This window comes from Verticillium alfalfae, genomic scaffold (genome assembly GCF_000150825.1).
Source record: "Verticillium alfalfae VaMs.102 supercont1.6 genomic scaffold, whole genome shotgun sequence".
In the NCBI taxonomy this organism is placed as follows: domain Eukaryota; kingdom Fungi; phylum Ascomycota; class Sordariomycetes; order Glomerellales; family Plectosphaerellaceae; genus Verticillium; species Verticillium alfalfae.
In genome coordinates, this window is record NW_003315033.1 from 22,724 (window position 1) to 48,088 (window position 25,365).

At 52.2% G+C, this 25,365-nt stretch overlaps 12 protein-coding genes across 12 annotated transcripts; 3 read left to right on the forward strand and 9 right to left on the reverse strand.

Annotated features, from left to right (window-relative positions):
* Positions 1–73: 73 nt before the first annotated feature.
* VDBG_05094 (DUF887 domain-containing protein) lies at positions 74–798 on the forward strand (the record flags this gene model as incomplete). The annotated part of the gene is made up of 1 exon (XM_003003935.1): positions 74–798. The coding sequence occupies one exon, from the start codon at positions 80–82 to the stop codon at positions 518–520; it is 441 nt and encodes a 146-aa protein (XP_003003981.1).
* A 179-nt stretch (positions 799–977) lies between these two features.
* On the reverse strand, positions 978–4,512 carry VDBG_05095 (cytoskeleton assembly control protein SLA1; the record flags this gene model as incomplete). Its single annotated transcript, XM_003003936.1, has 3 exons — positions 978–1,003; positions 1,058–4,256; positions 4,339–4,512. The coding sequence occupies 3 exons, from the start codon at positions 4,510–4,512 to the stop codon at positions 978–980; spliced, it is 3,399 nt and encodes a 1,132-aa protein (XP_003003982.1).
* A 1,093-nt stretch (positions 4,513–5,605) lies between these two features.
* Positions 5,606–9,135, reverse strand: VDBG_05096 (AMP deaminase; the record flags this gene model as incomplete). Its single annotated transcript, XM_003003937.1, has 4 exons — positions 5,606–6,155; positions 6,209–7,329; positions 7,396–8,883; positions 8,954–9,135. The coding sequence occupies 3 exons, from the start codon at positions 8,761–8,763 to the stop codon at positions 5,855–5,857; spliced, it is 2,790 nt and encodes a 929-aa protein (XP_003003983.1).
* A 527-nt stretch (positions 9,136–9,662) lies between these two features.
* Positions 9,663–10,178, reverse strand: VDBG_05097 (UDP-N-acetylglucosamine transporter YEA4; the record flags this gene model as incomplete). Its single annotated transcript, XM_003003938.1, has 1 exon — positions 9,663–10,178. The coding sequence occupies one exon, from the start codon at positions 10,176–10,178 to the stop codon at positions 9,663–9,665; it is 516 nt and encodes a 171-aa protein (XP_003003984.1).
* An 85-nt stretch (positions 10,179–10,263) lies between these two features.
* On the reverse strand, positions 10,264–11,287 carry VDBG_05098 (UDP-N-acetylglucosamine transporter YEA4; the record flags this gene model as incomplete). Its single annotated transcript, XM_003003939.1, has 4 exons — positions 10,264–10,700; positions 10,763–10,779; positions 10,836–10,861; positions 10,935–11,287. 4 exons carry the CDS (start codon positions 11,232–11,234, stop codon positions 10,264–10,266), a joined length of 780 nt encoding a protein of 259 aa, XP_003003985.1.
* Positions 11,288–11,589: 302 nt separating this feature from the next.
* On the reverse strand, positions 11,590–13,803 carry VDBG_05099 (protein phosphatase PP2A regulatory subunit B; the record flags this gene model as incomplete). Its single annotated transcript, XM_003003940.1, has 7 exons — positions 11,590–12,018; positions 12,099–12,685; positions 12,753–13,058; positions 13,121–13,403; positions 13,462–13,559; positions 13,636–13,676; positions 13,760–13,803. The coding sequence occupies 7 exons, from the start codon at positions 13,801–13,803 to the stop codon at positions 11,995–11,997; spliced, it is 1,383 nt and encodes a 460-aa protein (XP_003003986.1).
* Positions 13,804–14,982: 1,179 nt separating this feature from the next.
* Positions 14,983–16,117, forward strand: VDBG_05100 (conserved hypothetical protein; the record flags this gene model as incomplete). Its single annotated transcript, XM_003003941.1, has 1 exon — positions 14,983–16,117. One exon carries the CDS (start codon positions 15,045–15,047, stop codon positions 16,008–16,010), a length of 966 nt encoding a protein of 321 aa, XP_003003987.1.
* A 754-nt stretch (positions 16,118–16,871) lies between these two features.
* On the forward strand, positions 16,872–17,237 carry VDBG_05101 (conserved hypothetical protein; the record flags this gene model as incomplete). The annotated part of the gene is made up of 1 exon (XM_003003942.1): positions 16,872–17,237. The coding sequence occupies one exon, from the start codon at positions 16,872–16,874 to the stop codon at positions 17,235–17,237; it is 366 nt and encodes a 121-aa protein (XP_003003988.1).
* Positions 17,238–17,922: 685 nt separating this feature from the next.
* On the reverse strand, positions 17,923–19,505 carry VDBG_05102 (DNA mismatch repair protein mutS; the record flags this gene model as incomplete). Its single annotated transcript, XM_003003943.1, has 3 exons — positions 17,923–18,104; positions 18,275–19,059; positions 19,120–19,505. The coding sequence occupies 3 exons, from the start codon at positions 19,503–19,505 to the stop codon at positions 17,923–17,925; spliced, it is 1,353 nt and encodes a 450-aa protein (XP_003003989.1).
* A 921-nt stretch (positions 19,506–20,426) lies between these two features.
* VDBG_05103 (conserved hypothetical protein) lies at positions 20,427–20,987 on the reverse strand (the record flags this gene model as incomplete). The annotated part of the gene is made up of 2 exons (XM_003003944.1): positions 20,427–20,432; positions 20,580–20,987. The coding sequence occupies 2 exons, from the start codon at positions 20,985–20,987 to the stop codon at positions 20,427–20,429; spliced, it is 414 nt and encodes a 137-aa protein (XP_003003990.1).
* Positions 20,988–21,752: 765 nt separating this feature from the next.
* Positions 21,753–22,819, reverse strand: VDBG_05104 (conserved hypothetical protein; the record flags this gene model as incomplete). The annotated part of the gene is made up of 2 exons (XM_003003945.1): positions 21,753–22,507; positions 22,575–22,819. The coding sequence occupies 2 exons, from the start codon at positions 22,628–22,630 to the stop codon at positions 22,138–22,140; spliced, it is 426 nt and encodes a 141-aa protein (XP_003003991.1).
* A 243-nt stretch (positions 22,820–23,062) lies between these two features.
* VDBG_05105 (HMG box protein) lies at positions 23,063–25,359 on the reverse strand (the record flags this gene model as incomplete). Its single annotated transcript, XM_003003946.1, has 2 exons — positions 23,063–24,692; positions 24,858–25,359. The coding sequence occupies 2 exons, from the start codon at positions 24,914–24,916 to the stop codon at positions 23,411–23,413; spliced, it is 1,341 nt and encodes a 446-aa protein (XP_003003992.1).
* Positions 25,360–25,365: the final 6 nt, after the last annotated feature.

A 25,365-nucleotide genomic window follows, 5' to 3' on the forward strand; every position in this document is an offset into this window, starting at 1 on the left:
TTCCTACGCCCCCGTCTTCATCTTGTGGGAGTTGTCGACGCCCTTCCTCAACATACACTGGTTCTTCGACAAACTTGGCATGACGGGCACAAAGCCTCAACTCTACAACGGCCTTGCACTTTTGTTCACCTTCTTCAGCTGCCGTCTCGTCTATGGAACTTACCAGTCTGTCATGGTCTTTAAAGATATCTGGGCAGCAATGAACACGTTTCCTGGACTTGAGCTGCTGGAGGGGGCAAGTAACTTGCCGGGCAGCAATATCCCGTTGTCCGACGCCATGAGATTTTTGACGACCTCATCAACAGTTCCGACGTGGCTGGCAGCAGCGTATCTTATCAGTAACCTAACGTTGAATGGACTCAACTTTTACTGGTTTGTCATGATGATCCGCGCGGTACGCAAGCGGTTCCAGCCAAGTAGGCCAGTGGGTGGTCAGGAGAAGCAAGCTCAAGCTGTACTGCACGCCGCAGACAGCGCACCAGGTACTGCATCAGTGCGACCACGGAGAAGGAAAGCCTGATCCCAGCATAGGAAGCGTGTTTCCAATGTCAGGAAGACGACGTATTGCTAGATGGGACGATCTAGTGAAGTCGCTGTATGAGCGGGGCAGGTATTATTTGAACAACCAGGTTCAGGCATGATCAGGTGTTTCTTGAGTTGAGAGCGCCCCAACATCCACATTGCTCTTAATACTGGTGCGGAGACCTTGTCACTTGAGAGGTGGGATACATTGGCCGGATGCTTTTTTCTAGCAGTCGTATTTATTAAATAGAGCGAAGCAAAACACATTGGAAACGCGAGGCCTCGTTTGCAATATCTCGGACCATCTCGGCGACCAGAATATCTACATCAAGGCTGTGGTCAAAAAAAACCATAACGGCCGATTGACGTCTTCATGTTCGTGCGGTGGTCAGGCACATGCTCCAGTTGGGACATAAACCAAAAGAGTACAAACGGCGACTAAACAAAAACCTGCTTTAGAAGCCGAATGGGTTGTTAGGCGCTGTGAAGAGTCAGTTTCTGCTTTGAGGAGGATGGGAAGCGGGAGCTAACATACTGGCTTGAGACAGGTTTGCTCGTCGACCTGTGGGCTGGGGCGCGAGCCTCTTGGCCTCCCCCGTGACTCCGAATCGCACAGGAGGAGCAGGCCCTGTCTGTTGAGGTTGAAGAGGCTGTATCTGTGCCGCGCTACCATTGCCAGTGAAGCCGGTTGGTTGGGGCTGGAAAGGAGGCAGGCCAGTACGTTGTGGTTCCAAGGCTGGTGGCAAGAAACTGTTAATGGTACCCGTAGGCTGCGGGTTGAAGGGCTGCGCCTGTGGATATGGTCCAACATAGCCCGTCGCCTGAGGCTGCATAGGAGAGAATTGGGGTTGGCGGTTGATGCCGCCAAAGGGACCGGTAGCCTGTGGCGGAATCGTGCCCGTCATTCCAGCTGACACGAACTGGGACGCCGGTTGTACTCCAGCATTCGGGAACGCGAGCTGGTGCTGACCGCTGTACGCAGGCATTGGAAACTGCTGCATCTGTTGGATCTGCTGCTGCTGCTGCTGCTGCTGGATCTGCTGCTGTTGAAGAAATTGCTGTTGAAGTCGTGCCTGAGTTACCTCATCCAAACTCTGGCCAGGAGGAGCAACCCGTGTCTGATAGTTCAGACCCGTCATTTGGGGGGCCAGTGCTGGAGGCGCGAATCCGCTGTTCTGCGCCGACTGAGGAGCTGACAATGGGCGGGCTGGTGGTGGAGGCACAAGAGAGCTTTGGGTGGGCGAGGCCTGGGGAGGAGCAGGACGCAGACGCTGCCCAGCCTGTTGTTGAGCTTGCTGAGTGTTTTGCATGTTGGCAGGTGCAAAGAAAGCAGGCGTGGCACCAGTCGGCTGTGGGCTTACCGCTGGCGGTTGTGTGGCAGGACTGGACCCCGATGTTTGGCTCGACAGTGGCTTTGTTGGTTCGAGAGGTGCCGTAAGGAGAGAGAGCTCTTGCATGGACCCTGCCAGCGCTGGCGTCGGCTTCGTCGGCTCCGCTTGCACCTTCTTGGGCTCCTCGGCCGATTTGCCAGGCCTGACATCCCAAGCATCATCATCGAAACCCCCCTTGGACTGGTCGCCGTTCCCATCCCGAGTCTGCACATTTTGAGACTCCGGTGCTTTGTTCCCTGTTCGGGCACCGAATGCTTGTGCATCTACCACGTCGCTCGTCTGGACAGCAGGTGCAGGCCTGCCCTTCCTGGTATTATTGCGCAAAGCCCCGCCAGGACCCGAGAATAAACCACCTTCACCACCATCATCATCAGAGCCAGCACCATCTTTATTGCGTTTTCCGCGTGAACCTGTCCGGCCAAATCTTGTATCCAGATGACGCATGACTTTGAGGATGTCGCCCTCGCGAAGGCCAAGATTGCGCAGCACCGAGGCGTCAACGTCAGGAAGTATACTTTCGTCCATGGACTCTTTGGCAAATGCCTGTGCATAACGTTCGCATACGCCCACAGCAACGTCGCATGACAGGAAAAACTGAAACCAGTCGTACTCTGGCCTCTGTGGTGGCTGTTCAACAGATGCGCCCGCTCCCAACCTGACAGTTGAGGCTGCGCCGAATGTGCCACGAGAATCGGGAGTCTTGCTGTTCCTCTTCACACTGGAGAGTGGCTTATCTTCGTCCAATGAGATGCCAGTGACAGCCTCGACGTATTCGAGGTCTTCCAGTGACATTTTGGCGATGGGAACTGCAATCTTGACGCCGTTCATCTTGTGCAGATTGATTTTGCCATCCTTCAGGCCGAGAAATTGCGCGTCGACGCTGAAGGACTTTGACCGATCAGTCCAAGTTCGAACCTTGGCTGCGTCGGGTTCTACCAATCGATCAGCAAACACATATATGACTTGCCGTGGCCTTTGCGACTGACTGGATTTCTTTTGTGTATTCCCTTCACCTCGTCCTGTCTCGCGCTTGCTCCGCTGCCCAGAGTTACTAACACTTTCTCTTGCCGTAAGACTACTGCCGCGTTCAGGCAGTGGCATACCAGGCCCTACCTGTGATTGTGTATCGTGTTGGGCAGCTTTCATGGCTTCCTTGGTCAATCGAATCTCTTCCAGACGATTCTGTTCGACTGTAGACAGACCAGCGTTCGAGTTTGATGCCCTAGTTGCTGGCGAGGTTATGCCAGTCGCCTCGATGTAACTGCTCGGCACGACACCTTGACTGCCGTTCTTCAGTCGCCGCACCTGCCACCATTCGTCGCTTTTAGCATCGTCGAGGATGATGACCTCATCGCCAACTGATACTGAAACCTCATCATCCCCCTGTGCAACAAAGTCGTAAAGAACCTGACCCTTCTTCTGAGCCTTGCCAGCATCGGCGAATATCTCCTCGCGCAGTCCTTGAGCTCGAACAGCTCCAGCCAGCTCACCGAGAGCGCTCACGATCTCTTCGGCCGTGTCCTTGGCGCCGGCATGAAAATCGACACTTTTGCTCGGCTTGACGAGTTCCAAGAAGACGTGTTTTGTTTCACGCGAATAGTGAATCATCTTTTCTGCTGTCCATTCTTGCGTGGGGCCGTCTTGTGTCCTCTCTGGCGCGATGAGGATGGTTCCAGTTGCTAAATTAATGCCCAGAACAGTTGGCATCTTCTTGCGTTTTCCCATGACCGACACCATCTCATTGATGTTATACATATGGAACCCTCCCGACGCGAGATATTGCGCCGGTGGCTCGGCGGTATTTGTATCGGATATGCGGGTCTGCCTGCGTACAGAGTCGTGCGGCGGGGGAGAACTGATCTGAGAACGTGGCCTGGTAGGTAGTTCGGGGGACTGAATCCTACCTCTGTCGTCTTCGTCTGCAGCGTGGTATGACGGCGATGTGGGCGACCTTGTCAGTGGCGACGCTGCCGAAGGTGCCGAGCGTCCTTGCATGACCCCTGCCAAGGCAGCAGCTGGGTTGCCATGAGAAGACGGGGGCGAAGAAGAAAAGGCAGCAGCTCGATCGGCAGAATCGTGGTCTTCGTCCACTGCGGACGGTGTCGGGCGTACTGGCAAGGACGGAGGACCTGGAGGTGGAACGGCGGCTGCTTCGGTGGCGACATCCTGCATTTCGAGATAGTTGGCGGGCGCGAAGCCATATTCGTCGCCGAGGCCAACAAGTATCCAATCCTCATCTGATGCATCGTAGACTGAAAGCGCAGCATCTTCCGGAAAAGACAATTCTTCGTCAGTTTGACGAGTATACTCGTATACTGCGCGAGCTTTTGCCTGCGGCTGGGCCTGTACAGACGGTTAGCCCGTGTCGAAGTTGTTTGGTTTGTACTCATCTCCATCTTGCCTCTTCCACATAATTGTTCGGTACCAAACCAATCGGTTCATCGCCATCGTCAGTGTTGGCCCTCTTCTTGGCCTTCCACCATCCGTCATCCGAACTTTTGTCCAGGATGTATAGCAAATCACCCTCGCTTATGGCTAGCTCGGCATCTGCCTGCGGCACATAGTCATATAGAGCTCTGCAGACGGCTTGGAACCCCATGTCGTCGGTTCGGAACGTCGAACAGGGATGACCTCAACTCGGGCTTCGCGGCCTCGGCTTGGAGACGTTAGATAGCGGACGTGCTTGTTAAGGGCGACGAAGTACGTAGAAGTATCGGCTGTTCGCGGATGGGCGACTTTTGGTCTCGTATAGTGTGCTCGTGGTGGTTGCAGAGAATAAACTCGAAACTTAGGCGGTCGATCTGGCAAACAACACGGTCAACAAAACCTGGAAGCACGATCTCAGCACCTGTAGATGGGGGGATACATTGCCTCAAGTAGGAAGCAGTCCACAGGTACACATAGCGTACAAGAGTGGTTGTTTGATCAGCGCATCAGTTGGACGTGCTTGCCATGCGAGAGGTTGTAGTTACTGGGCCGAAGGGGGTCCTACATTGAGTATGCGTCAACGACGAGTGGCTCTCGATGTCCAACTGGCTTAGCAGCATGCGTGCATCGAATGAACGGTCACAGAGTATGTAGAATATTACGGCCGATTGCTTAGTGCGGGGGAGAATGTGTCGCAGAGACAATCGCTCGCTGATGCTGGATGTCTTCTTGTTTATGAGGAAGGTGTCTGGAAGAGGCGCAGACCGCGCGGCAGTGTTCGGTTGATGGCGTCAATCTGTTTGTCACGCGAGAGGGCCATCAGCTAGGGCAGAATAGGAATATTGAAATTCAGGTACGACTTACTGTCAGAACAGGATCTCCGACCAACTTTGAGCCTGTCCTGTGTAGTCTGGCAGGCAATAGCCAGGTTAGCAGACAGGCTGGAGCTGGTGGTTGGCAAGCTGTTGACAAGCCCGACGAGGCGGGACAGGCGGGACAGGCGGGAATCACCCAATTGGTTCTAGACTTGGGGCCTGAAGATGAACATGTAACAAAGGGGCCGGGGAGGGGGTACCCAAAGCCGACAAGTGATTCAGTTACCTACCTACAAGTAGGAGCGGCGGGCGGGGCCTACCCACTTGCACGTATTTATGCAGGACAATATCCATTTCTACGCCATATGGATACTCATCTAGACAATATTGAATTCAATCCGAGTGCTTCCCGCCCTCTCTGGAACGCATAGGCGAGCACTTTGTAGATGACGTCTTCATCGCTCCACTCGCATACATCTTAGTGCAATTTAACATAACCAACTACATTTACCTGCCACTACCATGCAGTAGGAAAAGCACCCAACAAATGTATCTTTTTCTTTGATTGGCAACGATGGTGATCTGACACGATAGCCAGGACAAATTTTCCTTGCTCCTCCATAGGTTCCCTAGAGCGAGTACAATTTTGTGGGACCTGCAGTGACACGACACATTAAACAGCAACGCCTCCTGTCCCATTCAAGACCCTTCTGCTGGTCGGAGGCTGTCGCTTCTTGTTCCTCTGCTTACCACACCAGGCAGAATGATTGGTTCTCGACCCGAAATATGAACGTCACTGAAGCTCTCTGTGAGACCTGGCGACTCCGTCATCGACGACATGCGTGTCGGAGTTGCGACAACCGCGCCTTCATGCGCAGCAGGCTCATTCTGGTTGACGTACTGCGGCGTAACTGACGCAGGCTTTGCTGTGTTCTGCCCTTGTGCGTTGCCGCTCGGGTCCGTGTCATGCCGAGCATTGAAGGCTATGTATTGCTGTAACCTTTGAGCAATATATTAGTACCTGCTTGCATACCTTGGGGCCTTGCAACTTACACGTCTCGCTCCTGCTGCAGCGTTTGGTGACGGAAATCTTCACGGCGGTCGGGAACATTGGTCTTCTCCATCGAATTACCGGCCTTGCCAGGAAGATGGAAGTTCGGACCGAGCCACTGTTCTTTGACAGACTTCTCATATCCACTTTGCTTGACCGAATTCTTGGCCAATTCGCACATGTCTACGGAGCTGAGCTTGTAGATTTGCGCAGCCACCGCATACTCCTCCATAAGAGGCTCCTTAGTGAACGCAAACTGGAGCGGGTCGTCCGTGGATAAGGAGACGTTGAGGCCGCGACGGAAGTATTGGTAGAAAGGGTTTCTCTCGTATGCCAGGAAGAGAGCGTTGTTGCTGAGCGGAGACATAGCGATTCCGATTTGCTCCAGGTAATAGATGTACTGCAACAATGGAACTTTGCGCAGCAAAAGACCGTGACTAATGCTGTGGCAGCAGAGTGCTGCGACGGCAAGATGCTCACTGTCACCCGCCTCACCACAGTGAGGACGCAGTACAAAGGTATTGAATCCTCTGCGCTTGCGTAGTGCGTTCAGTGAGGCCATGTTGGACCACATGTAATACACCCAGTAGCTATAAGGCGGGTTCTGTTTGGAATCCCAGACCTTCGGGACAGGGAACTTCTTGAACAAACGGCGCTCGACTTTGCTCTCGTCGTCAACGCTGTCGAAGCCGATCACCCTCTGCAGGAAGATGTGGAGTTTAGGGTGGCTCGACGGATCCTGGGAAACCTCAAAGAGAGGTTGAAATACGTTTTTGACCACCTGTTCAAAGGTGTCCATGAGTCCGGTTGCTTTATACACGTCATACAGACGAGGGATCTGAATCAACCACCGCACATTGTGCGAGAATAGCTTGTTGTCAATGACCCAAGCGGCAAGCTTGTCCCATTCATCGAGCGACCTGCCATAGATGGAAATTCGCCACTCAACCATCTGGTACTTGCTTGACTCAAGATCGGCAATGACCTCCTTCGTGATTTCGGCCAGATAGCGGCCGTCGATAAAATTGTCAGTCTTGAGAAAGATTGTTCTCAGCCGCGATTCTCCGATGGGGTTGTACTTCAGATTGAACTTGTCAAATCGATGGAAAGAATCGGTGTGTGCCTGACATCAATTAGTAAGGGACAGACAGGAATCCTTTAACCAGCCACTTCTGCCATGACGACTTACATGCATATCGAGGGTGTCAATGCTGAGATCGTAGGCGGTGAGGTTGATGCTTTCGAAAACCTCAGCCAAGGTGAGATGGCGGTCATCGCGATAAAGTACAACTTCGTCCGGGCACTTCTTCATTTTGCTCTTGATAAAGCGCAAGAGATGTTTCTGGTTCATACAGGCGGAGTGATGAACGTGTGTATCAACCTTTCGGACGTTGTAAAAGTCTCGATGTGGCACCTTCTTGCTGTCTGCTGTCTCCTGGTACTCGTTCAACAAAGCGTAGAGGTTGAACTTGGCTTCTAGGTATTGAAGACGTCGAAATGCAAAGCTTTTGCTTGGCCCATCCGATGAAAGGCTGAGAATTTGATCAAGGTTCATGTAGAACTCACGGATGGTAGGAACTTGTACCAGAGGTTGACCATTGGCTTCTTCATCCTTGTTATCGAAAACTTGATAGACACCGCTATCATCAAGTTTGAAGGTCATCTCTGTGACGCCAGGAACTGGCAGCAGCTCTTCTGGTACGAAGTCCTCGCCAACATTCTGTCCAGGCTTTCTCTTCCTGCTTGATCGTTTGAGAGTGTGGTCGATGTCGGGGTCAGCTGACCCAGGGACTTGACTGCCCGTGGCGGCTGCTGGTAGCACCATACTGCTTTGCAGGCTGTTCACTGCACTGTTGCCAGACGTGGCAAGCCCCGCGCTGGTCCCATGTTGATGAGCCCAGGCTGGCTCAGGGGGTGGTGGGTAGATCTCCCAGTCATCTTGATCCTTAGGGTTGTCGTCAGGACCTTGAAGAGAGAGTTCGATATATTTCCGTCTCATGTCCAATATGTCTTGTATGTCCTTCGATATGGAGCTGAGCTCAGATGTGATGTGGGGTTCAGTGTCAGAGAAGGCGCCCAGGGCCGCATTGGATTCATTGCCGGCAGTGGGACGGGGCGTCTCCTCCAGGATTTTTGCCTGATCTTGTAGAGGTGCTTTGCCCGAATGGACAGTAAACACATCGCCTCGAGAAGGGCTCTGACCTTCGTACTCTAATTTGGCGACAGACTGCATGATAGAGCCTAGAGCTGGCTCTCCGAGTCTATGATCAATGCGTGGAGGTTGGCTGGTGTGGTCGTAAGCCTCATGACCGGTAACCATAGGGCTGCCGCTAATGCTCTTTTGACCGATTTGACTTCTCTGATAGAACAATTTGGCATCCGTCTGACTCAACTGACGCTCAGCGACAGGGTCATAGTAAGTAGTGCGCGTGGGCAGGTCACGCGGAAGCATGCCTTCCTGCAGATCTCCATTCGCCGGACTCTCGTCGAAATGCGCGTGGGAGGAATCGCCACCTCTCACCGCCCCATCAGGGTTCCTCTGTGTCTGAATCACCATCGACACCCTGCGCTACCGCCTGGCCCTCTTCATCAGATTCTACATCGGGGTTGGGGAAAGATGAGCCCCGCTTAGGCGACGATAGGCCAACGATGGGGTCTTTGAGGGAGAGGATTACGTCTGAAAGAGGGGTCAGTCAAATTTGCGCTATAGGAAGTCCGCAGGCAGCGAGACGGGTGAGGGAACTTACTAGTTATGATGGAACCGGTTCCGTATTGAGTAGATGCGTGGAGGATCGAACAGGGAAGGAGAAGTTCTTACCAGCCATAGTGATAAACCTACTCAGGCACGCAGCTCTCACCGTCGTATTCTTTTTGGTAGGACCGACCTTTTTGAGCGTTTGATGAGTTGATCGAAAGAAATGTATGAGCTGGGGTCAAGGGCAGGTACGCCGTCGCATGGGCGCGCCAGAGTATATAGCCCTGATATAAAGCAGACAAGCTGGTGGACCTGAAGGACCCTGTGATTGAGTCAGGCAGCCTAACTACGAGCGTCCCACTCTGAGGCTTTGCTGAAATCGATCTGGTAGTGTCTGAGCTTTGACCAACGGCGGCGTCCGCCGATACCCCCTAAGTACATATAGAGCTTCGCTTAAACGCATAATACCATACCATTTTCTCGGTAGCTGCACTCCTTACCGAAATGATGAAGTTTTGAGTCGTACAAGCCATTAACATTGGTGAGAGCAAGAAAAGACTCTTTTACGGGGGTATGTTTTAACTGGACAAGCCTCCAGAGAACCAAACCTAGGTACTCAAAACTAATTGCTTGGCCCTTGAGCCTGACTCACCTCAGTACAGCACCATTTCAGGCCAAGTTTGTAACAACCACAATATGGACAATATGCCATTCGTCTGACCTCGGGGCTCATTATGTGACCTGAAGCTGGGTGAGCTTGTCTATTTCAAATCGGGATCTTGCTTCGGCTGCGTTCGCGTTGGCTTCTTTTTGGAATCAAGCGAGTATAAGCCTCCAGCCCCAAACACCACTACAGCCCCTACCAACGTTCCAGTGGCAAGGGTGTTCCCAAATAACCAGATGCTCAACAACAAACTGACCAGCTTCCGTATATTGAGGACAATTGTAACAGTCAAGGCGGACGAGGCTGCTGCCAGAAGGTTGACGCCTCGAATGCATGCGTACTGCGTTAGAACATTGATAGCAAGGTAGGCAAGCTGGCTGGGTACTTGGATTCCGCTCAGATAAACAGAAGTTCCGTCGACAGATGGTTCGGACTTGCCAGCCGCCCACGGTGTGAGTGAGAGGGGAGTGCTGTTGGCCAGCCTTCCATACTGTCTCACAAGAGAAGGCAGGAAGGGCAAGAAGAGCGGCAGAGATAACAGATGAGAGTAGAAGAGGTTCTCCTTCCAATGAGGACCATACTTCTTGTACGTCTCTTCTGTGTAGAGACCCATAATTGCAGACAGAATTTGAGCCACGAAAAGAATGATGAGGCCAGTCCCGAATGTGGGCTTAGCTTCTCGTGCCTCAGCACTAGCCTCAGTTGGTTCTGTAGTGTTCTATCGGAGGCAAAAAATCATTAACAACTGTGATACAGGCCACATCACTCGTTGGTCGTGGATGAATTGTTACCTTTGTTTGTGAATCTGACCAGGCCGCGGTAATAACCCCTATGGTCAACAGGAGCACGGCGACAATTTGTATGCGCGAATATCGCTTGCCGTACAAAGATCCTGCCCCCATAGTAGTGATACTTCCGCCAGATCGGAGGATAATGTGAACAGGGACTGATATGTCGTAGCTGAACGCATGGTTGTTCAACACATTGATGCTGAAGAAGAGTAAAATATTCACCATCCAACGGCGGAGAGGAACTTTGTTTGGCCGAATGAACAATGGTGGTCGCGAGCGATCAAGTTGTGAGATGTACCCAGTAACAGCTACGAACAAGAACTGCACGAATGTCAAGAGCGTGCCTGGTTGATAGATGTCAGATATAGACTGTGATCGTGACGAGATGGTTTCGTGGAGGGCATACCGCTCGAAGGCTCAACTCTAATGGCATCAAAGGTTAGTGTTTGCAAATGGCGATTGATAAGCTACAAACTGACTTGATAATGGCTTCAAGAGCGTAAACCTACACATCGTTAAGATCAGCCTGATGCGCTTCGCCAATCGAGCATAATGGTGCAACGGAACAAGCTACGCACATTAGAACAGCAGCCACCAAAGATCAATCCGAGCATGACCCCAATTGCAAGCCATTGTGGGAGAGCATCGACAGCTAAGCGTCTTGCGAGCGTTGCGGGCCCCTGCGACAATGCCTGCATGTCACGCTCGCCGTGTTGTTTCTCGTAGTCGATGTGGTCAGTGTCGGCCGTTTCGTTGACAGTATTCAGGGGTTGCATAGCGCCTGTTTGTCGAGTAGTCGATTGGGCCTTCTCCGTGACAGGTGTTTCGTGGGTGCCCCGCGGCGGACCACGTCTTCTGCTTGTCGAGCTTGCAGTCATCGAGATGGTCTCGCCCTACAACGCAGTCGGGACATGAAAGGAAAGTTGACCGTGGGAGCGAACGATGCAGAGAGGATGCTAGGATGACCAATGAGGGGCGACGGACCAGCGCTGGGGGCTCAGTTTCTGGAGACAGAGGTGTCCCGTTAATCCGCACGACGCCTTAGTGAGTAACTGGTCGGCAGGTGGTAACGTGTCGCCCCACCATAATCCCCCATTCTAACCAAGTTGAGTATTTGTAGGGGACTTATTCGAAGCCCGGAACAGGGGTCAAGACACAATGATTCCGACATACCCGTACGGCTCACATCTACCTAGGTAATTACACAGAAACCACAGACAATGCACAGAAACTGTAGAGTTGTTCTTGTCATGAACTTTGCTTTAGGCTTATTCGCTATCAAGTCGCTACTGAGGGGCGGAAGAGAGAGCACCTTGGTAAGCATGCTCACTAGGTGTGCACAGCTGTATCTGGCAGACGTGTCTTCTCAGCCAGGCCCCCCTCTCTTCATCTACTCGACCCTGTGTCTGCCAATATAGCTTGTATCATATGAAGACAGCCGAATCGGAAGAACCACGTTCGTCCGCTGACGGTGCACACATTCTTTTAGCTAAGGTTGTGCTCACAATGACAAGACCCATGCAGCATGATCTATTAGCTGTCGGGAGATCGACGATATCTGGACCACGGACACTGACAGCATGCGCCACATGATGCGGCCCAGCACGGATAGCCTTTCGACGATGCAATTCGTATAGCTTACAGGGCCGAAAAGACGAAGAGCTTCAGGTCACGAGTTAGTATGTCTTCGAAAGAAGCTGGGACCCCCCAAAGCAAAACTCAAGAAGGGCAAGTCAACTTACATTGTTCGTTGCTGCGATGGCAATACTATCCTCGAAAGGATGCCAGCTCATATGCAGAATTTTCTTGTTGAAGTCGATTTGGTCAGCATCCGTCTCCTTACGCATTCTCTGACCCTGGGCCCCAGCAGCTGGGCTACCAGCACGCGATCCGCTCTTTTTCCCGTTTGTCGACGTAGGGCTGGTTGCTGCGTTGATCGGTGTTGGCACGCCAACCTTCTTCGCTTTGAAGGCTGACTTGTCGGCCTGCAACACGACTTCAACCTCCTTCTCGGGATCCGTAGGGTAGATCATAAAGTTGTTGTTGTAACTGCCTGTCATTACATTCTTGGCATCGCCAGAAAAAACGACCTCAAACTTGTCGAAAATGCTGTCATTTTCATATGTGTCGCAAAGGCGAGGTCGCAGGTGTTCGTGGATCGGAATTGTCTTCACAGGTTGTCGTTCCATGTTTATGTCCCAGATCTTGACTGTCAGATAGTCGCGTGAAAGGATGTAGCGTCCGTCGAAGGAGAAACGCACATCCGAGATGGATGAGATAATCTCGGAGAAGAACGACCTAGATGAAGGATCCTCTTCTTGCTCAAACACTACGAAGCAGGACTCAAGTTAGCTACCACAGTGATACTAGAATTCAGGAGTAAACGTTAAACATACACTTTGCATGCTGGTCGCACAAGGCACTTTCGCGCATGTCAGCCAGCTTGATAGTGCCTTTCGAGCTCGCATACATGAACCAGTTGCAGCTCTGGGGGTGGAACTCGGCGGCAGTGATGACCTCCGTAAGCTCTTCCATGTTTGCGGGCTTGATGTCGACAATGTTAAAACTTTGGTCCTGGATGTTGAGATTCCAAAGGTTGATGCGAAGATCGTCGCTGCTGATGAAGGTTTCGCCGTCGCTGTTCACCGATATGCTGTTGATGTGATACGCGTGAGCGTTGGCGTATGTCCGTCGCGGCACGGCTGCGACGACAGTATCATGGTGGGTGAGGCGGGGCAGTTTGAGGTCAGTTGCGTTTCTGAACTGAGATGGGAGGCGTCGCTCTGGGTGCCGCCGCCGCCGGCGACATTGCTTGGGGTGAGGTCGTGCGACAAGTTGTTCTCCGCGACAACCTTTAGTGACTTTTCGAAGACTTTCCATAGCTTAATAGTCTTGTCATTAGTCGACAGAAGATAATGGGATGCATTTTGTCGACGACACCATTTGATCTTGTTGATCTTCTCTTCGATCTCAAGGGACTTGAGATAGTCGAACTCGGGTTCGTGGGACTGGAACTCTGTGTGGAACTTGTATTCGCATGTCTTCTTCTAGAAGAATGGGTGTCAATAAGAACGCGATCACCTAATTTGCATGTTGGCCACTTACTGTCTCATTCCGTTCGAAAAGTACAACACGTCCACCCTTGTCTCCCGTTGCTAGGTAGTTGCCGGTATGGTCGAATTCAACGGTGGAGATGATATCGGCTGCAAGGAGTCAGACGTCAGACTTCCACGACATTGGAAAGGGTTGTGCTCTAGTATCATGTGGGGATCAACTCACCTTCAGTAATATCTTCCACATCGCCTTTGTCGCCGAAGCACCTGTCAAGTGCTGGTCAGCTCAATCCCAAGACGTTTCCCGCACACGACAGGCGGATGGGCAAGAAGAGGAGAGGGCGTCATACTGCGTGAACTTCCATGTCGGAGAGTTCGTATCGCTGTCTACCATTTTTCCCGCGAGTGCCGATGGAGGGGTAGAGTTGAGTACGACTGGGAATCGACAGACAGACACGTTTGCCTCAAGAATACAGTGTGGCAAATGGTTGGCCTAGAAGCGTGGACTTTCCAGGTCCAAAAGTGGTTCTGCAGCTATCGTCCTCGGAAGCAAGTTGTCTTTCGGAGCTGAGCACCTCGGAGTGAGCGAAGAATGCTGAGGTAGGTGCTTGTGTGGTTCAAGCGCCCAGAAGAGAAAAAGGGTGACGTGCGTGCGAGTGTTACAAGCGATGGTCGGCGAGCGATAAGAGATGGAAATTCGTGAGGTCGGCAGCTGCGTCGATTGTCAGTTGCGTTCGAGTAGTGATCGAAGGACTGGATGGGGGACGAGGACGACAGCAAGAAGCGGTGGAAGGCGGCGAGCAACTACCAAACAGTGACGAAATGCGCGAGTAGCGCGACGAGGTAACAGGCAAGAAATAAGGCAACTAGCTACCTTGTCTGGAGACACTGGCTTCAGTAGGTAGATAGGTAGGTAGGTATGGCTTGGTCGCGCGTGCGGCGATGGTGCAGCTCAGGGAAGGGCAAGTGCGTGTTGGTTGGGTGGAGGGGCAGGGACCTGGAACCGGAAGGCTAGAGGGAAGTTGAAGCCAAAGGACAGCCCCGAGACGACGGGCATGCAGTCATAGCTTGCCTTACCTCCTATCAAGGTAGACTGGTGGTGACCAGTTACCTCAGTCAGTGTGGGCTACAGCAGTGGAAGCGGGTGGAAAGGTGTATACCAGCAGGGCGGCGTCTGGGCGTGGTGGTGGTAATCGTCGAGTAATGCGGTTGAGGTCAGGTAGGTGGGTTGGGTTCGACGTGGTGCAGCAGTGTGGTGTGCGGGATGGGCGGTGGTCCCAGTGTCTGCTTAGGTCGGACCTCACTACCTCGACGGCAATGCCCCACCCAGTATGCCTGGGTACACAGCATAAATAATGATAAGACAACGGATAACCGTATGTCGATTGACTCTTATGGTATAACTACATCGCCCCGAAAACGGAATTTCGCTCATCTAAACCAAGTGCATGCATATCCGTTGGGTCCCGTATCGATTAGATCGGCTGAACGAACCGTGGTGCCGACTGCACCCATATGCCAGGTACCTACCTACCTAAGCTAATGTGCCAGCCTCGGTAAAAGTATGCCCATTAGCACATAACCTCCATCTTCCTCGACATCCTTTGAGTAATTGTCACCTGTCGACACGCAACTATGACAACTTCAAACGATCCTGGTGGGAAGGCTTCGAGAAAAGGCAAGGAACATGATACAGAAGACGTTTTTCTCGCCCTGGATTCAGAAGTCAAAACGATACCAACGCCCTCGCTAGTCTCTCGCCTCCAGGCTTCAACCACGGCCCTATCCCGCACAGTGATCAGTGGACAGCCCGAGAGTGCAGTGCTTGGAACTACTTCTAGCGATAAACAGCAACAATCATCTGGCGGGACATTCACCTCTGCGGCAGCGACAGCGAACTCGCTATCCCCGCCCCTCTCGAGGCAAGGAAACACGGGCAGCAACAAATTCAGCAGCCCTGAGCACAGTCATGTTTCAGAAAGTCAGTACAACGACTTCATCAATTCACCAACATCAACGACTTCATCGTCAGTCGGCCCAGGATCTTCATCGACCCACCAGCTCGTGAACCAGATGCGCCCAGCTTTCTCTGGCTTCACTGGGGGCCCATCAGAATGGGAGGTGCAAGCAAGTCGCGATGGCATTGAAGCAGTACAACTTTTGTCGGTTCCGGAAGCCCAAGACATCATCACACGTGACAGCTTGGACTCAACGCCTGTCCTGTCGCCACATGAAATCGCAACGCTGAGGTCGGCTCTCTTCGGGGAGGACCAGTCTCAAACCTTGGAGCGAATAGACCAGGGTTGGGACGAACTTTTAAATTTTCAGCCAGACTTCCTGATCGCGGGCGACAGGAATGCAAGCTATCAGCATCTTGGTATTCGAGATCCTCATCGGGCCACAAGCACTTGGCTCGCAGATTGGAGACATGTCCTCAGCTCCTACACTGATGAAGTATGGGGAGACTTGGGGCCTCTTGCAGAAGCTGCCCGCAATGAGCTCAACGACACAGGGGACCAGATAAGCAACAGCCCAGCAACAGATATGAGGGCTCTGGGTCGATTGAGGCAGATTTTGGCTCATGTTCGAGACTCGCGTTGATTGAAGAGTACACTTTCTGGGCATTCTACCACGGTGCTAGACACACTCGTTGCCCAGCCAACATCGCTCAGGCTACTCAACCAATCAAGTAGTGCATTCACCTGCCATGCAATCTACCTACCCTGATGCCTGCACAAGCTGGGCCTTCTGTGTGCTCGCCAGCCACCCAGCACTCGCCCAGCCACTCGTATTAGCGGCATTGAGGTCATCATATATCGGCCATATCTTTCTTGTCCCGGTTAACGATTGCGATTCCCTAGCTTCGTCACCTACGCCCTTTCAAAGTTGCCACAAGCTCTAACAGCGCTCTTCTGGCGTTGTATCGATCGGCCCGCTTAGCTCTACCCCGCTCCCAGCTGTACAAGAGCCCCATATTGAAGATGCTCCTACAAGCCAACTTACGCTCGATGACTACAGCGAAACACCGCTTGTTACAATTGCACTTGGGGCTTTCCCTTTGGCTGTCTGTCTCAGCGGGGTCACATTCAACCCCAACAACACCCTCGACAGCAGCTTTAGATATACCATCAGCGGACAATTACGCAGCAGCCCACCAGCTTTTTCGAAGACAGAGTGCCGACTGCCCCGCTGGCACATACTTGTGCTCTACTTCTTTAGGCACAGACTTCAGCGGCATCTGCTGTCAGAACAACCAAGTTTGCGAACTTGACGACAGCAATCAACCGGCTTGTTGTCCTTCCGGGTAAGCTGTTGAATCGCCTCAGAGACTACATCCGACAGCAGGGCTAATTTACTTGATGGTACAGAGCTGTATGTACAGGCACAGCGCCAGACTCTCCAGCCGGGCAACCGACTGCGGCTGCTTCGTTTGTTGCAAACAGCTTCTTTCCCTTCCCCTACATGGCGACATCTCTCGACCAAGGTGAATGTTCATCTGCCTTGAGCCAATGCTCAGAGAACTACGACACGTGCGTCACGAAACTAGAAGGGGGCAGCAATGATTTCGCTGTCACAATCGTTGTTCCCGGTGGAGGGGGTACTACTGTCGCCGCCAACCATCCCAGTCTCGGCACATCGGCCACGCCTGTCTGTTCCAGCCTCAGTTCCCAAGCTTGCTTCGGCCTCGAACCGTCCCACTGCGACCAGCCCACTTCAGTAAACGGAGTTGTAATCGAGTCAGGGTCACTGGCTAAGCCCACGGCATACCCCGTTGGCGGCGCTGTCGCAGCCGGCTTCGGGGTCGCCATGCTTGGGTTTTGGGGTTGAAATGACGTATCCCGCGTCTATTTTTGTCCGTCAGTCAAGGGAACCATCGATGTCACGAATTATGTCTTTCAATGGGATTGCGTTACATGATCAAACCTTGTTCTTTGTCATGAGGTTCCTCTTCTTTTAGTTTTTGCATAAGCGGGGGAAACGAAGCATCAGTTCCATGGCTTTCTGGCTCGACGGCCCATTCGGGACTTCATCAACAGAGGTCCTAAGGTGCTGCTACTATGCGGCACGCTCGGTCATGATGTTGCTGTTTGGTCTAAACACATACTCTAGGTTATGTACGTATGTATTTGGTTGATAGTACGTCGTGCGTAGATCAGCATTGACGGAACACTAGCAACTTCAACGCGGTTCCCAACCCCTTTCGCCGCATCCTTCGCCCTTGCCTCTGTCAGGAATGAGGCCCAAGCTTCAAACACGGCTGGCGTAGCAATATAATGTATCAGGTTCACGTGCTCTCAGCGATCCTAGCATCCTATTGCACGCAATAATGTACAGTGCTGTGTTTGAGGTGCGAATAGGACAATGTAAGCCATGAGATATTTTTCGTGCTCGAGCCGCCTTTCTGGACGCTCAAGGTCCTGCGAGCCAAAACTTCTCAGTTCCCCATCTGTGCAGGACACTGTAGGATGCTGCTGAAGCGAAATCTTATTACAATCGCCATATTAGCAGTCTCTCACAGGTGACAGTTCGAGCCTGTGTCTTCGTAGAGAACACCCCTCAGAGTGTTCCGGGCGTGCCCAACGTCCCCGACGACACCTATGGCTAGGTTGCGCAGCGAAACGTTGAGAAAACGTCGGGCGGCATCCTCAGCATCCCTCAGTCTACTGAAGTCTTCGGCATCGAGCGTAGTGTATGCTGCGTTCAAGTCCTCGTTACTTGAAAGGATATGGCCGATAATGTTGCGCGATCAACGACTGAGCTGTCAACCCCACTCAGCGCTGCACACAAAGCGCCCAAGCTTTCCGTAGAGAATCCGGGTAACAGTCTGTATAGGTATACGAGCTGATTGTCGAGTCGGCTGACACTTAAGTCGAGACGAATATCCATGTGCGCAAGCGTCAGGTACGGAGATTTACTGACATAGCGCCCTTCGAAAATCTCATGGAAATGTGTAGCCGCGAGTACACGAGGTTTCTTGGTCCTCAGCGAAACGAAATGGTTGACCAAGGCTGCCATCAATCCTGCTCCGTCGTCGCTTGTAGTTCCCTTCCCAAACTCATCAACAAGAACTAGACTGCGGCGACTGGCTGACTTGAGGCAGAATGCTACCTGTTTGAGGTCTACGGCAAACGAGCTCTCGTTCCTTGAGACGGTTTCGCGTGTTGATAGTCGCGTTAAGATCTTGTCTGTCAGGCCAACGATTGCCTCCTCCGCAGGAACGTAGCTGCCAACATGAGCCAAGTAAGTGATCAAAGCAACTTGTTTCAGATAGACGCTTTTCCCCGAATGATTCGGCCCTGTTAGTACGGTCATGCTGGCACATGTAGAGGTGCTCATCGGTGAATGTCCTGAGCTGCGGGATTCATGTCCAAGGCCCGGGGTCTCGTAATCTTCGCCTCCGGACAGATAGCAGTCGTTAGGGATATAAAGAGGCAACACCAGTTCTTGCAGTGGATGCCGGCCAGCGCGGATACTTAGGACATTCGACATCGTCAACTTTGGTGCTGTCCAACCATACTTCCCTGCCGCAAGCGTCATTGCCACTAAAGCATCCAGCTCGCCGCAGATGTCGGCGGCGGCCAGTAAAGCGTCTTCATGTACCATGACATCGACGGCGAGGTTGTGGAGGATTTCGACCTCGAGATCTTTACTCTAGTCAGTGTGTCAACACAGCTTGAGATCACTTGGCCTACCAAGAATACCCCCGTACATGTCGCCTAGATGCGCATCTAGCTCTCGCATCCGACGGTTCTTGTAGTACGCTTTCCGTTCCGCAGAGAACATTATCTGCCAGTTGTCACAGTCCAGGCCCTGCCCGTCGTACATTGGCTCTTCGGTATCAGGGTAGAGCGGAACCATGGTCAAGAATCCAAGCTGTGGCCAGAATATGCAACTTGTAACGATGTTGCGTGCCCATTCCGGAAGCTCATTAGAAAGATCAGATACCACCTGACTCAACAAATCTTCCATGCCGTTGTAGTCTCGCTTGAGTCGGTCAAGCTCCTCGTTAACCCCCCACCGGACTGTGACTCGAGAATTTGGCCTAGAATCGCGGAAGTCTATGGTTGAACCCACAGCCTCGCCCAATTCTTTCATGGTGTTCGGGGATATTACGCGAACGATCTGTGCTTCTGGTCAGCATGATATTGATAAATATTGGTCTTGTGGGGTGTCCTCTACAGTCTCAACTAAGATGATCTCGCCCACTGGGCTTAGTCCTCTGATCGCTTCTCTCAGCTGCAAAGCGCCCAAAACAAACCGCCTCAAGGTCCACCATACACCTCTATCAAAGGATCCCCGACAAGACGTAGAATCTACGCCTTTCCGAAGCTTTATAATGCTTCGTCGTATATCTGGCACTTTGCGGAGAGTTCGGCATATTGTGTCCAAGGTTTCAGTATTTCCCGGCTGCAGCAGGAACGAGATAGTCCGCTGTCTCTCGTGGATCAAATTGAGGTCGACGGTAGGCCTGACAATTATCTGACGGAGTTTTGTCTTTCCCTGTGTGGTTCCCGCCAAGGCGCTGAATAGGCCATATATCGACAGGCTTTCTTTACCCCCCTGAGAAGTCTTGCCTGTACCCCGTGCCTGGCTGTTAGGGTGAGGTTCTGACCGTAATATTTGCAAGGATGACATTGTGTCATTGCTGATGAGCAAGTAGTCGCTCAGAGAAAACATTTGCAAGTCGCGGCAGCTTATGTGGCCTGGATCATCCGCGTGGCCATCGTATCGCCGGGAGAGTTCGCCGAGAACTGCCCCTGCACAAGCGACCTACGATGGGTGAGGAGGGATATTCGCACGGTTTATATGAGAGTTTGAATTCAGCGTACCGATGACAGACTATCGAGGTCGATAAACGAGCTCAGTCGTGTAACCCCGATGATGGCAGAATGTAGTCGTAGCTCAGAGGTGGATTCGAAGCTCTTTGTCGTGCTACTAGCGAGACCAGGTCGTACGACAGCTCCTGGAGCCGACATAGAGGAGAATGTTAGGTTTGCAAGTCGCTTCACAGCATTGCTATGACTGAAATCGGCAGAGGTCAGCATTCGTATCGCGTATGAGCATTGCCTGGAGCCTACACAAACAAGACTTAGCGACTGCAAAAATGAATCAGTCGCATGTCCAGGTACCTTCATCCCATATATTCGCATGCATTTCAAATAGACTCACGGCAGCCTCTGGCGTCTTGAGGGGCAGTAACACGACTGTAGGCTGGACGTGTGCCAAAAGAGCCTCTAAAACATCAACATCGGCATGTTGCATATCGTGAAGGATCCGTAGCTCTTGGGTGTTGGTGGCAAAGTAGGCGCATCCTAAATTGCCCGTCTCCATGAAGTTGACGGCCAAAACGACTTCTTCTGCATTGGCGGTCTCGCAAAAATCGTTGCTCTCGTTGTTCTCGTGATTCTCGGCAGTGGTTCCAGGAGCATATACCTGTGCCTGTTCGGGAGGCCGAGAGGGGCGGTTGAAGGATTCATCTGAGCCATCATGTGGCGTGCTTGGAAGAGCTTTTTGCTGGCCATGAGGATTCGCGTGGAAACTGCGCTCAGAACGAGACCCTTCAAAGCGAACAGGCATATGAGATAGATCGCTTGATAACCGTTCGTCAGTTCTGCGTTTGACGTCAATTACCCCCGAGAATCGACCTCGTCCGCGGCTGTGGACTTGGCCTCTGCATTGGCTCGAGCCCCCGCGGGCTCGCTGGTGATGAGAGAATCGTCTGCCGAACGCAGGCATTTTCATCTAGAGCAAGGGCGTGATGGTGTGTTCCGGAGGTATACAGTGTGTCCTATTGGCGTTGCAGGAATGAAGGGCAGGGCAGGGCAGGGCAGTCAACTCATCTGGGACACGACTGTGCAAAGTTGCTATAGTGCGGAGAAACTTGATAGATATTACTTTAAGCGCGTGTTAGCTTCTACACGTCGATGTCGTACGACAGGATTCTCGATTGACATAGGAGTTCGTTATTGTTGTTGAATATATTCACCAAGGTCCCATGCTTTAAGTTACCTTGCCCAAGGCGGTAGGAAAGGTAGGCATGTATCAAGGAGACGAGGAAACGACTGATCCACAGGTGCTGCTGCCTTTAGGGAAATACGCACCCCCATGACGCAACTGATTACCAAATTGGCATGATCGCGTGGCTGCTGCCTAGGTTGTGTCTGATGAATACCAACGCAGCAATACAAGCAAAGACATGGAGACGGTACTTGCGCAGAGAGCTGCTGTGTTTTGATGTTTCCATTTTGCCGCATGGCCAACACGTTGTTAATTGGCAATTCTTGTGGATGAGAATGAGTAGGCGCCTGCCAGTTGGGAATGCCTCGGTGAGACTTCTGTAATGCAAGGTGGCCAAGACTTCGTTTTACTTGAAACCTTAGCATAGAGACATGAGCGGCATACTAACACGACTATATCGGGTAAAAATAGTGAAAAAAAGGGCGCTCAAGTTGTTTCAGCGATGTTACATGCAACGCAGCGCTCTTTGAACGGATAGGATGACGAATCGAGCCATCCCACCATCCGAAACGCGGATGGACGGCATAAAGAATACATAGACTGGCAGTGACCTCTGCGCCGCGACCGTTCTGGCGTCGTCGTCACCAAGACGCACGCGTGGCCGGACACGTTATGCAGTTCGCGTAGACCCTACCGCGTCGCTAACACTCTCAGACCTGCACCTGACATGGAGCAGACCCCGCATGACAGTCCTTTCCCGGATTGATATTTAGCTTGTGCTGGACTTATCGCCATCTTTGATCCATTCAGCAAACTCGCGCCTCTCCTTCCGAATATCGACGAAACCCGGCCGACTTTCGAGAATGCGAAATGGGTTGCCAACGTAGTCATTGTCGGAAACTCCGCTGCCGTTCAGAAATCCAACCTCACCTTCGCGCTCAATCTTGCCTGCCCACACGCGCCACTGAATCGGTCGGAAATTGGAGGCGCCTGTGATGATGCCCAGGCACACTAGAAGAGTTGCGACGATTGTCTCGATGACAATATCGGCGGGAAGCGAGGTGCCTGGATTTGTCGCGGACAGAGATGATGTGGCGCCGAAGGACTGGAGCGTCGAGTGTTCTTGTGCAGAGTAACAACTAAGAGAAACGGCACGCGTCAGCAATTTACGAAGGATGATGCTCTGCAAATGAATCCACGACTCACGCATGGCTTAGCAACAGAAGTCCAACGGCAGTGACGGAGCGGGAGATCCACGTCATCTTGATAGGCGGGTGGTGCTGTTTAGTTAAGAAGACCAGGCAAGAGAGCTGAGAGATTTTTGTTGTTTTTGTTGAGATTGTTGCAAGCTTTGTCCCTTTCTCGATCGGTTTCGGAGTTGTCCAGTATCGCGGGATTACAGGCAAGAATTAATGAGGTCGGCGAGTGAGCGCAGGTAGCTTGTGTGGGGTGGCATCATAGCGCACATCGCTGGCGAGCGAGGTTGTTCTTGATTACCTAAGTCGCATAAGGTAGATACCTCAATGGGGGACATCTTGGCAGGACCCTAAGGTGCCCAAGCATACCTCCACTAAGATACCCAGTTGACACACTACCTACTTACCTAGGTAGGTAGGTGGGATAGCACAAACCATATTATCGATAATGCTCTTAAGAAAATATCGATATATCGGTTTTATGTACTATTCTGAACCACATTCCAACAATCATATTGTCCAAGTGGCAGTCCTTTCTTTGCATCTAATGTCCGGAAACGAATCGAGGAACGCCCGTCTAGCATTCCATACTTCCGCACACCACGCACAATTCGCCGCAACCGTAAATGCAGCTATCATCATCTAAGAATCGAAATGCAAGGCGTGTCGCATATCTCCAGCTTGGTGCCCAAAAAAAGGACAAAAGTAAAAGGAACTCCGCCCCTAACTCCAGATCCAGTCTAATTCGGAGACCTGCCGCTCCCTTAGTCAATCATCCTTGAAGTTTGTTGCAATTGATGGAATGCTGCTAAAAAAAACGCCGTAAGCTCAAGAGTACTCTGGCGATCACTCTGACGGATCCATCCAACTGCTGAAATGGCTTCCGTCCAGCTCCTCCACCTTCCAACTGCTATCTTGGCCTCGCAGCAACTGCAACTGTGGGTCCAGGTAAGAATCGTCGTACATCCCTCCGGGAATTCCGTCCATCAAGTCCTGCCTGGCGTCACTCAGATCGAGAGGGTTCGGCCATCTGTGGTGACCGTCCAGAAGCGGGTCACTGTAACCACCAGCGCCGTACGGCAAGGCGTCCGCACCAATCATTCCGGTGTCAACAAATGACTCCAATCCGCCGACATGGTGCTGCAAATGACCAAAATGCCCCATCGCGTCATGTCGTTCACTCTGCGGCATGGAGGCATACGCCATGGTTGGTGATTGAGGCCTTCTGATCACAACGTCCTCTACAAAGCCAACACCATCATGTCGCTGTTGTACGCTTTGTTGGTAATACTGACCGGGTGGTAGGCCACTGTGAGTGTAAGGAGCCGGCGGGGGCTTTCCAGGGTTGCTGTATTGATACATTGAATGAGATGGGATACCAAAGCCCAAAGGCGGACTTCCCGCGGCGCCAGCGTACGAATGATAGATCGAAGGTGGGGCGTCGTACTGTCCCTGGGGCCTGCGTGCCTTCATCTCCCGACCCCTCGAAGACATGGGCCCTGCAGCCCAGTCAAAGCCGTCCAAGTTCCCATCATCTGACGGCTGGTCGTCTTCCACCCGGGCTTTAGGTTTCGGTTTCGAAGGCGTAAACTTGTAACCCGGATGAGCTTCTTGGTGATTCAGGCGCTCGAGCTTGGCCCAGTCGTTAAATTGCTGGCGAATCAGTTCAGACTCCAATGGCCATCCACTGCCGCAAACTTGCGAAACGACTTGGTGGTTGTTCTGTGTGCAGAGGCTTTTGGCAAGGTTCTGGTATGCTTTGCGATAGAGCATGAATGCGTTCATGGGGCGTTTGATCTTGCCCGGCGTTTTGCTCTCCTCGACCTCTTTCAGACGCTCCTCGATTGGTCTGTTCACGTAGGCGTTGATGTCTGCCACAAAAACCTGCGGATTCTCTCGCGCCAGCTCACTTAGCGGCTTCTGGACGCCGTCCATCTTTTTCGATACTTTGCTGCGTTCCTTTTTCTTTCGCGGTGAAGCCTTCTCCACTCGAGGGGCGTGGGCAGCGAGGGGCTTGATCGTCGTCGCTCGTTTTTGAATGGTCAACCCGCTACGGGTAGTAATCATATCCGAACTCCGGGAGGGCGTTGGGGGCGACGTATCCGGAGTACTGTAGGGCTGTGCCGCTCTTCATAAGTTACTGTCGATAGCATGGAGGCTATTACTATGGATCTTACCTGATGTGTCATGCCGCTCATTGATGCGTATGGTGTGACTGTTGGATCGTAGCTTGGCTGATATGGCTGTCAGACCGTCAGTACAGCCTAAAACACGCAATAGGCGGGAGACTCACGGTTTGCCCATCCTGGGCGCGGTGGGAATACGGCGAAGGGTGGTCGTGTGGTCGATCATGCTGTGGGTCTGGGGTCCCATACCTTGACTGAGAGGCTGGATGCCCCATGAGATTATCTTCAGGGTAAGGCTGATCTCTTGGGTATGACGTCGCGTTATTGTGTCGAATCAGATGATGAAGGCCGTCGTGATAGATATCATCATTCGAGGGAGCTGGAGAGGGAGGACCTGTCTGTTCCATTCCAAAAGGAGATACCGGGTGTACCTTTGGCAAGGGTAAAGGCGATGACAGAACGAGGTGTCACTTTTATCAACTGCGTCGTCGAAAACCAAGTGAGGCCAAAGAGGCTGATGTGTGGTTTTGGGGGTCCCGGGATATAAGTGGGCAGACGACCGAGCGCAGTAGGGCCAACAGATGTATCGCCGATAAAAAAAATGTCAAGATGCTGAAGCTGACGGTATATGCAGCGAGACAAAACCCAAGCTGTAACCAGGTTCAGGTAATGAGG